Source organism: Leuciscus leuciscus (assembly GCF_965113295.1).
Source record: "Leuciscus leuciscus genome assembly, chromosome: 9".
NCBI classification, from domain to species: domain Eukaryota; kingdom Metazoa; phylum Chordata; class Actinopteri; order Cypriniformes; family Leuciscidae; genus Leuciscus; species Leuciscus leuciscus.
Window position 1 is genome coordinate 26,823,291 of NC_138733.1, and position 15,574 is coordinate 26,838,864.

The window sequence follows — 15,574 nt, forward strand, 5'->3', positions numbered from 1 at the left end:
GTTGTCTTGAGGAACCAAAAGGCACTTTTGTCTTTCTGTGAACCCTTGCTACAGGGTAGTTATGTCGCAAGCTTGCATGAGTTTTTTTTTTTTTTTTTTTACTTGCATTGAAAGTTCCCCATGGCAAGCTCCCAAGACAATGGACCTCTGTGTCAGTGTCACCAGTCTGGTCTACTCTCTGCCAGCTCGCAGAACATTCTATGTAACCCATGTCACAAGCAGACACCATGCACTGGCACATCAAGCAATATCAGACAACATACTCTTCTGACTGAATTCTTATCAGTTATCTACACACACAAGTATGAACCAATCAAATAATATCGAATAGAATCGAATAGAATCGAATAGAATAGAATCGAATAGAATAGAATAGAGATCACTCTGATATTCAGATAAAATCCAGATGATGAAAAGATTCTGCCTGTTTAAAGGAAGTGAAAACAACATATTTACCAAGAAATACCGACTAATCAACAAACTATTATTACATTATATTTGATAAGAAAGAAAATAAGAGTGACCTGCTGGAATGCTCTGTCATTTGCGGTGTGTCTCCGGGCGGTGTTGGGTGTGTCGGAGGGGGAGGAGCCAGCACTGAGCGCTTCCTCTATATCCAGATTGAGCTGATCTAATCTCTGTATTAGTTGGGTCATAGATTCAGACCATGGAGACAGGACCTGGGGAGACTCCTGCATGTACACAGAAGAGACAGTGTAGGACATCACAGAAAAATAAGCACTGGAGATAAAACTGATTAGGCGGAGTCATTACATTAGACTCGGTCATTCAGTCAAGGGTCTGTTTTTCCTTGATGTACAGAGCCAAAAATAACCAACTTGATGAGCCAGCACAGATTTCAGAGGTTTCAAAGTCACACTGAACTATACTGTGGATGAAAACACAGAACCATGCCAACAAGTGTTTTCCCAGAGAAAAATGTTAATGCTTAGACTTGATGGAGTTTTCAGTTGTTTTGTTTCAGTATCTACTGTCTTGTTTCTCCTAAAATTTCTTGGGAGAAATATAACGGAAACAAATAAGACAACTGTTGAAATACGGTAAGAGGACAGAACTATAAAATTTAAATTCTGACTTGAATTTTGATGAGAAATGTTCGAGTCAATACTGAGATGTATTGAGATTTCAGTTTGAGAAATCACTGCAATGATGGATGGATGGATGGATGGATGGAACAAATGAAATGGACAGACAGACAGATAGATAGATAGATAGATAGATAGATAGATAGATAGATAGATAGATAGATAGATAGATAGATAGATAGATAGATAGATAGATAGATAGATAGATAGAGTGTCTGAGACATCAGTCTCCCTTGTGCTGTAAATAGCACTGAGAGCCAAATGTTCCACATTTGAACCAATACTAGCGAGCAACCCAGCTGCCATTGTTGTCCAAACATAGCTGTATGGTATTCCTCTCCTTTCTCTCCAGAGCTACTTTCACTACTCCCCAGTCACCCCTGCCAAAGAGTATAAATAGACTGTCCCATCCAGCTCAGACACAGCAGAGGGTTCCTGGGCTATAAATTACCCTCACCTACCTCACTCACCAAGCCGTAAATCAACAGGGTTGCCCCTTTACCAACAGGAAGTGGAGGGGCCAGAGGAGCAGGAAGAAGGCAAGGATGAACTGTGAGGAACATTTAACAGTAACGTCCCAGCACGGGAGACACAGCAGGCGGAAACGCTCAAGTCTTTCTTGGGATCTGAAGCCCCAAGGCAGAGATTACAGCTCCCTCTCATCCACACACAATGATGCTATTGACGACTGTCATGGCTTGTCTCAGGCAGCAGAAATACATGGTTTAGCTGAAAAGGGGGTCAGCATAAAAGGCACATAAAATCTCAAGGAATGTGGCCATGGTAAGACCCTTAACAAATTAGACTCAAGATGATGACATTCCTTCAGAGACCGGACAAAGAGACACAACAGAATCAGCCTTAGGACAGTTTTAAATAATACACTACAGTTCAAAAATGTGGGGTCAGTACGATTTTTTTTTTTTTTTGAAAGAAGTCTCTTATGCTTTCCAAAGCTGCATTCATCAGTTACTTTTTTTAGGGAGTAACGCAATATTGTAACACATTACTTTTAAAAGTAACACTGCTAGTGAGAAGGCTGTCTTGTTCCCTCTTAAGACATTAGCGCCACTCTGTCTTGCCCTTCTGCAGTGGACGATTAACCCTCTTGACTTTGACAAAAGACGATGCATTTGCTGCTTATAACGCTCAAATCTGGCCCCACATGCAGAGCACTGAGTGAAAACAATTAGTGTCTTCTCAAAAATAAAGGAGGATGTTGTTCAACTAAACAAACAATGTCACTAAGACTTTAAAGCTAAGGTCTGATTTCTGAGTTTACGGCAACACTTTAAAATAAGTTTCAACTTACATTACCGCTCAGATTTTATGAAAGAAATTAATTATTTCACTCAGCAAGGATACATTATATTGATAAACGTGGCAGTTAAGACATTTATAAGGTGTTGTTCTTTTGAACTGTCTATTCATCAAAAAATACTGAAAGAAATGCATCATGGTTACCACAAAAACTTTAATGCATTAAAGGGATGGTTCAGAGTAATTTCAACCTAGGACCCTTTGCACCCTGACCTCGAGCCAAACATGATTTGGGAAAAGCCCTTAAAAGTCCTGGCAGAAAGCGATGCAATTTTTATTATTTTTTCCGAAGTGTTGACAACTTAGTGTTAACTAATAATTGTTGCAAACTGGTACTACCGACAAAATATTAGTGCATTCCTGGAACTGGGCATCGTTACACTACATCCTTATGCATCGCTTTCTGCCAGGACTTTTACGGGCTTTTCCCAAATCACTGAAGTGACCTCGACGTCCGGGTTAGCGGTAGCATTAGCCATCAGGCAAGTGTTATTTAAATAAACTCCTGATGTACTTACAAACTTTCCAATGCCTCGTTTTATGAGTACAGAACCTATTTGTACTACTGTAGAAGTTTGGTACCATTCCGGGCATTATTAGTGGGGTAATTTATGAGATACAACCTTGGATCCATTAGCGCCTGCACTAAAGCCATTCGGCTGATATCTCTAAATAAGCTCTAACTTTAATAATGTTCGACCAAGGGAAAAAAGCTTCTGAGGGGTTATTTTTTGGCTCCAGGTCATGGTGCAAAGGACCCTAGGTTGAGATTACTCCGAACCATCCCTTTAATTACCCTGAACTAACAATGAACAATATTTTTACAGCAATGTTAATTAATAAAAAATACTAATCATTCATGTTTGTTCATGATATTAACTAATGGGTAATTTATGCAACTTAAAACATCAAAATGCATTAGTATAATGCACAAATTCATATTAATCAAGTATAATAAATGCTGTAAAGGTACTGTACATTGTTAGTTCGCGATACGTAATACATTAATATCAGCTAATAACAAATACTGTAAAGTGTTACCAATGTCCCCTTTTTTACTATAAAAAAAATAATAATTGATTGCCACAAAAAAACTGTATTGGTCTAGTGGCAGCCCTTGGAATGTGTTCCTTGCACAGAATGTGTGGTATTCAACAACCCGGCATCAGTTACAACACTCCTTTCCGCCCTGTCAGTCGTGAGAAAATACACTTGTCATGGCAACTAGGCCGGTATGAGTCAGTCCCACCAGATCAGCTCATCATTGTTATCTTCCACGGTGGACAGAATGGCCGAGGACCATAACTGCACCGCCGCAAATTGGCCACATTGTAAATCTCAGCACTGGCCCATTGACATGGAAATGAGGAGTCAAGTGCCCGGCTTTGGCATTGCTCTGGGCTTCCTGCCATGGCCATACCACCCACTGAGTGTGCCAACCAGCTCCACCGAGAGAATGTAGCAATATGTCATCCTTAAAGGCCACCAGCCATAATCCGTTTGCTGAACTGCTTCAAATCCAGGTCAGATAAGTCTACAGAGGAAGAAAATCCTCCTGCTTTTTTGTTACAGGAGCCGTTCACTGTAACTCATTGTCATTTAACTCAGTGTCTTTCCTCACAAGGATATATGCACAGACGGCTAGAGCCGCTGCAGTTTTCCACGATTACATTCCATAAGCACATGAAAAATCAACATAAACAGGTATAAATAACTCTTCCAGTGCTATTGACCACACACTATGTGTAAAGGTTTGTAGAGAGCGCCTCCAAATGGTGAAGAGGCTAAATGCATCTTTACCTCATTAGTTGTGCTATATTCAAATGTAAACATTTTTATTTCTATATGGATTGTAAGGAATCTCATCTTTAGTTTTTGAAATACTTAAATATATATATATAACAATTTTTACAAAAATTTAAAAACATGTTTCCATGATTAATTGTGTCTGTCCATATCCACTGACAGCTCATTCTGGTATTTCTTGAGAAGGTGCAAATGAAGCAAGGTCGGCGCTCAGGTGAGGGGCACCGCATTCTTTCACACGTTCATCTTGAATCATGCATGAACAAAGAATGTGTAACAGGATGGGAGAGTTGAGCATGTGCAGCACAGAAGGACACACCTGCTTTAGAAAAATCATTTAACCTCTGACAATTCTGCTAACTACTGTAATTACACCATGGACACTGAGCAGTTACTGTAAGCAATCACAACCCTAGATGTAATTGGCCTGTCTTGGTTTGACATTTTTTTTGCAGTACTAAAAATAAGTATTTTAGAAGTACTTTAGAAAAAGACTATATATATATATATATAGTTATTTTAAATGAGAATTAAAAAAAATTATAAATTAAAACTGTATTCAATTAAAATATAATTATTATAATGAAATAATTTTAAACAAATTGAGAGTTTTACTGGCTCTTTGTTGTGTTTGCTAAAGACATAAATGTATATGTAAATGTAATTTAATAATCTAATATTTAATTATTTATTTAATATAAAATAACTTAAATTACATTTATTCATAAAACTATTATTCACATTTACTTCTAAAGTAATACTTTTTAGTATATATCAAGAAGAGATACCCGTTTCTTCTTTCCCTGTATGGCAATTATTTTCAGAATAACACTAAACAGATTTATAAACTGCCTTTCAAGAACTGCAGCACAAAATGCCCTACCACAATTTAAACTGAAAGTCATCTTGAATGTAACAATATCTATATGTAGCTGCAAAACCTAAAATTCACGCAGATTACAAAAATAAAAAACAATGAATAATAAAAAAGGCAGATGTCACAATAAAATTATTATCTATATTAAATATAGCCTATATATATATATATATATATATATATATATATATATATATATATATATATATATATATATATATATATAAATGTATGTAAAGAAATGACTAAAAACGAACAATAGCAAAAGATGACAAACTGAATCTATACTGAACAACGTTGACTGAGTTTATGTAGCGATAAGAACAGAGTAGGAGGGTGTGATCGCCTCAACTTTACACTTTGTCCTGGTTATCTCTGGTATGAATGGTATGGGACATTTTTACAGGAGCTCTTAACCAAGCATGGTAGGGAATATGCTATTGTGTTTTCATGTATGTCCATGTGACACCTCTTTAAAGAACAATACACTTGGGATGGGGAGGTCAGGAGTTTAGCAGAAAGATGCAAATCATCCATGACTGGCTCCAACTAAATGGATCTGTAAGTAATAGAAGGCTAAGTTCACTGCTAAATAGACATTTGTACTGACAGGCGACAGGAAGGACATCAGACTTGGCATTCCATGAAAAAGAGGCTATGACAAATGCTCAGGAAAGCTTGGCCTTTATGGCATGACCGGTCTATCAGCATGACAATATGTGGTTGTTGAGCTGGTGGTTCATTCACAGCTCTAGTACACTGCAGGCCTCACACAGGGAATGTTTTAGCTATTACAAATAACCAGCCATTCCTGGTTCATTCTATATATTCAAGCATTCTATTTATTACTTTGTATAGAAAAAAAGTGGTAAAATATTCAATATTTTCCTAAAGGATATAGCAGTGCTTTCTCAATTCATTATGAAAATACTGTAAATGCAAGAAAGTTGACCAAATCGCAATTTTGTATGCAAAAAAACTGTGATGATGTCATCTCTTTCAGTTAAAATTTGAATTATGCACATCCTAGCAAAGTCTATGAGAGATTTTTTAAATGTATCTTAAAATTCTTAACTTTCTAAAAAAAAGAACAAAGTTCACAAGAACCCAAAAATAGCAAGCCAAAGTTTACACACTTTTTGACCAATGAATTTCCAGTACTTTTCCATGCAAAAGTACTCCAGTACTTTTCTGGAAAATTAGTTTTAAAATAATTTCGTTTCAGACCAATTCCAAGTCTTTCAGACAGATCTGTGATCCTGTTTAACTGACTTAATGGGAATAATTGACTTGAAAGAACAATTTGCTCACGTCAAGTGAGACATCATCTATGGCTTGTGAGCAAGCAAGACCAAAATCTAGCCACTAAAATATCCAAATCCAAATGAGAAAAATCGGTTAACTACAGAAATATCTATTAGCCTACTTTTTCATGACTTTTAAGATTGTATTAACTGCTATGACATTTACAGACCTGGCAATCACAAAAACTCCCTAATTTTCAGATTTTCCATGACCAAGAAAAACCTGGATAGCACCTAAAGCTGAAATGAACACCAACATTTTTTGAATGTACTCACATACATTAAAACATTTAGCTTAAATTAATCCCAGAACTTTATAATTGAATGAAATAGTTTGAGAACAAACCTGAACCAAAACATTTGAGGAATATTAATACAGTGCTGAACTGAAAGCAATGTAAAATCTTTACAGACATGGAAAACCAAACCAGATATCCTGTTTAAAGACATTGCTAAGTTTGAACAAATCTCAAAAAGGCCTATAAAACATCGAACTATCACTGCATCCTCACCTCAGCACTGCTGCTCTCCTCCTCGGCCTCATAACTGCTGGTGCTGGTCGGTGGGAGGTTGGTGCTGGAACTTTCTTCTGCACTCGCTTGTCCACAGGTTCCTTTTCTTTTTTGCTTCTCCAATCCACTCGCTTGTCCACAGGTTCCCTTTCTCTTTTGCTTCTCCAATCCACCCCTATTTCGTCTGGAGCCGGGGAGAAACTCTTTGCACTCTGGGAACACCTCATCACCACGGCCTTCATCTTCAGAAGAGGTCTCACAAGCATCTGAACTCTCATTGGCTTGGGCGTCCTGGATCAAACCCAAAAAGCTGTCATAATCAGCAAAGGTAATGGAGCTGGGCTTGTGTTTGATAATTCGGGGTAGATCGGCCCCCTTAGAGACTGGCAAAGGAGCAGAGTGTGGGTGCTCAAGGTGGGACGGTCCCAATGGAGAGGATGCAAAAGAGTGAGCGGGATCTGATATGGATCTTACAGTCAAACAAGAGAAAGGATTAGTAGACGAGGTGTTTGAGGGATCTACATCAAGGTTGTTGGTCACTGAACTATCTGAGGAAGTAAAAAAATAGCTGATCCCTGCTTCACTGCATAGTTGGAGGTCAGATTCATGAAAAATGCCATTCATATCATGTTTTGGGCTTGATATTGAAGCAGAATTGGTTTTATGTTTGATGCATTTCTTTGTCTTTTCTTTTGTGAGAAGATTCGAGATTCGAAGACAAGGTCCATCCTTGCTCATTAGCACTGGTACAGTTTGATTGATCTTCTCTAATGAACTTTTGTTCTTCAGCTCAAGTGGTGTTTGGTCATCTATAACAGATAATAGAGAATCTGAGTTATCTTTTAATGTCAGGTTTCCATCCACGGTCGAGTCTGCCATTGAAAGCTCTACTGAGAAAGTCATTTTGGGGGCCTCTTGCAACGCTGATGACCGCTGTCCTTCTAAAGTCATCATAGGTCGACTGTCCATATTTCAAGCTACAGTTTAGAGCTAGCCATAAGGAATATCCAAAAGTGCCTTTGTATAATGCCAGAAACTGCCATGCTCCACCATTTGGACTGAACTGGTTCCTCTTTAGAAATTAGCACTTTGTGCAAATCATCCTGAAAAGAAAGAACATAAGATGTAATGAGTTTGCTTTGAATGTCTGCATGATAATTTTTTTTTTTCAAGCTAGGTACATTTACTTAACTGTGATTATTTAATTTAGCAGACTTAAAAAGATGCCTTTTGTTTCAATAACTTTTCTGATAGAGTAGTTCTCAGTCCTGTTGGTATTTATTTATTTTTTTAACCAAAGGTAGCATCTCCTTGCCTGGCCAAGCTGGTTTGACAGTCTGTTTTGCAGGTTTTAGGCATTTTTTAGCTGGTCAGTCTGGCTGAGACCAGTTAGACCATCATACAACAGAAATGCATCTTAGATGGGTTCAAGTTGTGTTTTCTTCTCAGCATGGGAAATTTAGGAAAATACATTTCAGCATTGCACCTTATAATGGGACATTATGGAAAATCAGAAGTATTAGTCCAACAAAGACAAAAAATTGCATTTGATATAAATGTCCGAATTACTTTTTTTATGTTCTTTGTGGTAATCGTCAGTATACCAAATATGTACAGTTTAACCCAGAATATTGCTCTAAATGAGATAAGGATACATTGGAGCATTGCTTATGGGATTTTAAGGAAACGCACATGTATTTCACAGATAATTATTCTAACCTAATATTAACTAGGAAACCCAGAGAGGCAGAAAAAACAAAGAAAAACGAATCTCAAAGATGGAAAAAGACTGAATCCCAAAGAGTCACTCTGGGAATAGCAGAGAATCTCACAGACGCCGAGAAGGGATAACGCAATCCCAGAGAGGCAAAGAGGGAATAACAGGGAATCTTGCACAAGTAGAGGAAGGAATAACAGGGGATCTGAGGGGTTGAACATCTGGCTCAGGCTGAGAGCGTTCAAGTCTGGATCTGTTAAAGGCACGACGATGGTGACATCAGTGCTATGAGGAATCTGGCTCTTCGCTCTCCAGTGGCTGATTTACAATGTACCCGTCCATTCATCAGACGACCTAAATGTCCCAGACCAGGCTGTGGTTAGCAACCCTGCTAACCCCCTCATTACCCTCCAACCATACTGCACAAAAACACACATTAAACCGCAGGAAATGTGTCTGATTGGTGGAGAAAGAAAGAACATTCCTTTCTGACACCTTAGCTTAAATGAACTGTGAAAGACCAAGATTATTCTTGGCAGGATGTTCCTATCAATTGACTGATAGGGTGAAATCATGCCACTCAATTGCGCTATATTAAGATGTGATTGGTTTGTTTTTGTCAGATTTATCAATTTAGTATGCGAATTGCATCTGACAGCCAGGGCTGCATTGCCCAAAAGCATGACAAGCCTAAGTAGATTGTAGAGACCTTTGGTGCAATTGGTTTACGATCAACTTAGGCTAACAATGCTTTTGGGAAACGCGGCCGTGATCATCCCAGAAGTGAACACTAGGGTGTGGAAAGAAATGGAAATAACATGGACATTAATTAATTGATAAATGTTTTATATAAAAATGAAATGTTAGGTTTAAATTCATATGAATTTATAAAGTGTATATTTTAGATGATGTTACTAATCACCACCGCTTTTAAGTTTCAACATTTTTAGTCATCTTTTTAGCCCTTAAAGGTGCTCTAAGCGATGTTGGGTGACGTTTCTTGTTGACGTTCGAAGTATTGTCAAACAAAACGGAGGCTAGCTCGTAAATATATATAAATATATATATATAAAACAAATGTAAAAAAAAAAAAAACTTAAACTTAAAAGAAAACTAAAATCGAATAAATGGTCACAAAAATTATTTTCATCTTTCAAAGATGAAAGATATTATATATGTGGTTGATATCCGTGCCCTAAACATAGATGAAAATGATTTTTGTGTTAATTTAGTTGACAAGTATTTATTATATATATATTATATATACTGTACTGTATGTATGTATGTTTATATATATATATATATATATATATATATATATATACTTAAGTATAATATAATAATATATTATTTATATTATTATACATATAAGCCATAAAAAGACAATATTGGTCTATCTCCAAGTCTTGACATTTTTTTTTGCTGTCAACTCAGAGGACATACTGTATAAAAACAAAGCATATTTCACTGACTGATACACTTTTCTGCACCTTCCTGCATGAAACTTTTTCCAGCGGTCATCAACAGATGGAAAGACTGAATATGTACTTCCAAGCATGCATAGAAAATCAGAGCTCTGTGTGCTGTGGTGTTAAATGTGAGAATGGGGCCAGCTGGCAGCCCTGACTGTGGCCTTCACTCATTTAACACTTTGCCTTGCGCTTTGCTCTCATTCTGTCTCTATCGTGTCACACACTCACAAAAACATGGTCCAGTTTCATCAAGAGAAAGGAAAACACACACCTGCCCTTAACAAAACATTTAAACTTTAAAAGCTGATAGAACTATGACCAAACACCGGACAAGGTCAGTGACTTACAGCCATCTTCAGCTGTGACTTCCCATGTCCATGTGACACACATGCAAACAAGTTCATATGAAATCGCACATGGTATATAACAGAGATTATGAAATACCACAATGCACAAGAACTTGCGTAAGCATACATGACAATAAGCACTTTGGAAGATATCCCGCAAAACGCTGTACTCCACTTAAAACACCATTTTAATGGAAGATGACTAAAATATAATTAGCTAAATCAGACCATTTAAAATGAACAAAAAGGTGACTAAATGGTGACAATTTTGGTGACCAGTCATAGAACCTAAAGTTTACATTTTTCCTTTAACGTGCATTTCATTTTAGCCTAAAATCTTAAAATAAATCTTCTTAAAAACTACTAAAACATAACCTAGAGAACACTGGCTTTAATATAATTTTAAATAATCAGTCACTCAATATGACAGGATTCATAGTTAGATGTTGCAATTAACTTATTCTTGCCCAAATACTTTGTCTCTCATGAGAAACAGTGTTGCAAGAGTAACCCTGATTAGATCTAGTCCTCTCACCTCCTTTCCTTTAGCCCGTTTTTCTCCAAAGCCACAGTAAAAGGAGGCCTCCTCATTCCCAGCTGTATAAAAGACTTGATCCAAACAGCCAAAGAGGATTCTGCACTGTGAATGTCACTCAAGCGTTCTACAAGTTTCTCGTTGAGCGCAAAGTGTTGCAAGACATGAAAAGGGGCGAACAGTGTTTTCTTTTCACTTTACACACTGTGAGTGACTGTTAACGCTGCCATTCCCATTCATTTTACAGAGATCGTTATTAATTCATTACACAGTGTACATTTCACCAGAACTGTAATGATCCAGTAAAAAGCGTACACAGAGTTATTGACACGTGTAAGCTGAAGTAATCCTGCAGCTTCTTACATAGGCTATGTTCCTGATGTTTGATTTGCATCATTCAGAGTCATGTTTTTATTAAGTATTTTAGTTTAGATTTCTTAGTGAGATTAAGATTTTAAATGTTCAAATTTGTATGAACATACAAGGGAAAGTTTATATAATATATAACATTCTGTAACTCATCACCATTTTCTTTTAGTACTTTTAATCACTTTTTTTTTACTTTCACTAGTTTATTTTAAATGGTCCTGCAGTGTTAAAATGTGTCCCGTTTCCTCCTCGGAGTAAAAAAATAAATATATAATTGTGAGGTAAAGTATAAAGTATATGAGAAATAAAGTTGCAATTGGAGAGAGTCACAACGGAGAAATATAAATCAAATTGCAAGACATAAAGTCACTTTGTGAGATATAAAGATGCAATTGTGAGATATAAAGTTTGAATTATTTATGAGAAATAAAGTTGAATTTAAGAGGAAAAACCACAATTGCGCAATATAACTGTCATATTGCAAGATATAAATCCACATTGGGAGATATAAAAATGGCAATCATAAGAAACAGGCTTCTGTTATGTAGTCTTTCTTGCAGAATGTCATTTCACGTCGCAGAATATGTGAACAACATCTAAATATGTGATCTAAAATTGTGGAAATCATATGAAACAATGTTTCCCAATGAGCCCTGATATTTCACTTTCACATCTAGAAGTAAATGAAACTTAAAATGTGTTCATTTGGCAGACACTTTCATCAAAGTGACTTCAAAGTATACATTTAATCAGTATTCTCTGTCATGAACTTTAACCATCATCCACCTGCACTGAAGAGTCTCCAGCAGGTCAGCATTAAAGCTAAAGCCTCTGCCCTATACAGACTGACTTCTGCATATTAAAACAGATTGAGGACCATCTTACCTTAGAGTACTTCAGAATGTGCTGGGAAGTCCAACAGGCAACAGTTCATGATGAGGAGCTTGAAAAGTGTCTAAGGTCTCATTAAAACCAAGAAACGTGCGTTCGGACGCGCTCAGCATTCGAAAGCGTCTCTTTTTGCGCTTCTCCTTAGATATTCAAGGCAACTCCTCCGCAGAGGGAGAGGTGCTGTCATCACAAATTCCCCAAAATCCCCACAGGCAACGGGAAGCCTCAGCATGCAGTGACTAAGACATTCAGAGTAAGAGTGGAAGGGGAGAAAGAATGTATAGTTGTTAGAATGATGGTTTGGAGGAGGAGCTACGGATAAGGGGAAAGGGTGAAAGAGAGAGAGGAAGAGAGGAGATACTGTTGTGTAAACAAGGCGCTGCACAAAGTATATTTGGATGTAAATAGCCAGCACTGGCTTTAATTGTGAAGGAGAACAGATCTATGTCTCAGTGTATGGCTCTGACCCCCAGTTCAACAGGGCTGGATGCATTCCAGGTTACACCACCATTATCAACAGAAAGCCATACGGATACTTTCTAAAACAAAAGTAATGGACGGACCAAGAAAGAAAGGGATATTTTACTTCACCATGGCTTTTTTTCCCTCAGGAGAGCTGTCTGGATCACCCAGGAAGTTCTGTGGCTGTGTCCAAATCCTAAGGCATATGTCAATGGCTTATCAGAAAGGGTTTTTGTATGAAGGTACTTTAGTTCAGTTTCCAGGGAACCATAGCATCACCTCTAATGATCTGGAACAAAATGTAAGAGATAACCAAGCAAATGTATAATGGATGCAATGCTTGTTTCTTGGTAGAAAAGGAATCCCAAGTAAAAATAAAAGTATGTTAAAAAATATATATATATATATATATATATTTGGAATCAGTCATGCTCTTAAAACGCATTTATAAAAATTACATTTCATTCAGAATCATGTCTGAACCAAATTTTTTATGAATAAAAGTTTGTTTATATATATATAAACAAACATTTATCTATAAAAAATTGGATTCAGACAAGATTCTGATTCTCCATAACATTATGCAGGTTTCTGATGCAGGCTCCCCTTATGTTTACTTTTATCTGATACGGTCCAATGCTGATGTTCTCTTGTACAAAATTACACCTGCATTTCCCTCTGTGGTTGAGAAACATCCATCCACTTGTCCGTTCATCACTGTCCACGTTCACCTTAGAGGAAGCAATAGTCACAAATCAACTTGGACTCCTGCTGACCCCCATCTAGAGAAGCAGCCCTAGATCCCCTTCACTCATTCACAAAACACTCTTCCATTCTGCCTGCAGCCACTTCAGACTATCAGCAAATGCTTTCATGTTACTCAAACTAGGTACTTATTTCACATTAGTCCAAAAATAAAAGCCTCAGTAGCAATTCATCTTAATGTTTCTGTTGTAAGTTTAAAACAATATGAAATAGGCTAACTCTCAGACTATAATCAATTATAATACATATTGTTAATGTTACTGGATACACCTGAAGAAATTCCAAACCTTTAAATTAGAAGTGTTTACATATAGGCTACTCTTAAAAAGGACATAAAAGAAAAATAGAAAATAAATTGTTCACCAGTGCAAAACTCGCTGCCATAATGTCTTTTATTATGGTACTTTGTGGTTTCTAGAATACTCTGGTGCGTTTCCCTCACAACGATGTAACTCGCTGTTTAACTACTAGTAGCCTACAATATATTGATGGAAAACTAACCAACTAACACTTCCTTTGTTTGAAGCATGTAATTGTGCACAATTTAATCCTGTATACATGCGGTTCATTTATTCAGCAGCTTTCTCCACAAATGTAATTTTAATGCTGCACTAACGAACATGGCACCTGATGCCTGCTTTACTATTTTTTGTTCCAAGTCATTTTGCTTTATTTGATGTTTGATTTATCATGGAGTTCCTCAGGCTACATCGTACTCCATGGTTCCCTTTTATGCACTGATTGTTAAAATGCTCAAATATATAGACTAGATCGAAACTGCTGCCAAAATAGTTAACACATGCGATAATTTTTTTTCAGTTTTACCCATTAAAAATATTAAACAATTAACGCAGCATCCATTTTTCACGGTCATCCTTTTATTCATGCAAATACTTTTAAACCATTTGTCTGTGAATCTCCTGACTGTGTGACACACACACACACAACTTGTGCACACAGAAAGCCTCTACAGACAAAATAATACCAAAATGCCGTTTTGTCGAGTATAATGATGAGTATCCTCGCACACATTTTAAATGTGTTAAATGAAGTCTTCAATGAATGTAAAGAGTTGTGAGAAAATGTGATGCGTGTCAGCAGCTGCAGGTCTTAAAGAGACAGCGGCCAAATAAACCTGCTGTGGTGATGTTGGTCATTAATAGAGTTCTTACGAGATCAAGAAAATATGATCATATAACACCGATTTTATCATCACTGCATTGGTTACCTATAAAGTTCCGTATTAATTACAAGGTATTGCTACTGACTTATAAAGCCCTAAACGGCTTAGCTCCAGTCTATTTAACGGATCTTCTATCGCCCTATTATCCATCGCGCTCTTTAAGATCACTAAATTCAAGGCTTTTGGTCATACCTAGGATATCCAGAACCACCAAAGGAGGGAGAGCATTTTCACATTTGGCTCCAAAACTCTGGAATAGTCTTCCTGATACTGTTCGTTGCTCAGACTCGCTCTCCCAGTTTAAAACTAGATTAAAGTCGCATCTCTTCAGCCAGGCATTCATATAATCCTACAGTTCAAACTACAATCCGGCCTCTATCCAATGCCAGAGGAGAACTGGCCCCCGACTGAGCCTGGGTTCTCCCAAGGTTTTTTTTTTCTCCATTAAGGCACCTGATGGAGTTTTAGGACACCATTAGGTCACTTGATGGAGTTTTTCGGTTCCTTGCCACTGTTGCCTTTGGCTTGCTCAGTTGGGGATATTTTGGGGATATTTAATTTAATTTTATCAATCAATAAATTCCTCTTGAAACAAACTTTGTTGTATTATTTTAATTTAATACTGTGAAGCTGCTTTGATGCAATCTGTATTGTGAAAAGCGCTATACAAAAAAACTTGACTTGACTTGACTTAATAAATATCAAATTAAATTTTATTTTATTTTATTAAAGCCATGTTTGCAAGGTTCCATGGATAAAAAAAACCCGAAAACATTCACTTTTTTGTGCATTTTGACAGGGCCAGTAAAAATCTGAATCGGTCTGACTGGGCCAATGGAAATATTGAAGGGCAGGTAAATGTGACATTTATTATAATGGGTTTATGTGAAGGTTGTTTTAAGTTTACT

General features: G+C 37.0%; 1 protein-coding gene and 1 long non-coding RNA gene across 3 annotated transcripts in view; one reads left to right on the plus strand and one right to left on the minus strand.

Moving 5' to 3' along the window:
• The window catches only part of stard13b (StAR related lipid transfer domain containing 13b), a 95,530-nt gene extending 83,012 nt beyond the window's left edge, over positions 1-12,518 (minus strand). Inside the window, exons 1-3 of one of the 2 annotated variants that reach the window (XM_082179455.1) lie at positions 12,251-12,518; positions 6,926-8,028; positions 525-692 (exon numbers count right to left, since the gene is read on the minus strand). In XM_082179455.1, the coding sequence (XP_082035581.1) occupies positions 525-692; positions 6,926-7,894 (1,137 nt within the window). In that variant the 5' untranslated portion in view covers positions 7,895-8,028; positions 12,251-12,518. The remainder of the gene's footprint in view (positions 1-524; positions 693-6,925; positions 8,029-12,250) is intronic. The other variant, XM_082179456.1, reaches the window with a different exon arrangement.
• LOC309505970 overlaps positions 1-15,574 on the plus strand; it is a 293,235-nt gene that overhangs the window by 146,811 nt on the left and 130,850 nt on the right. The window lies entirely within an intron of this gene.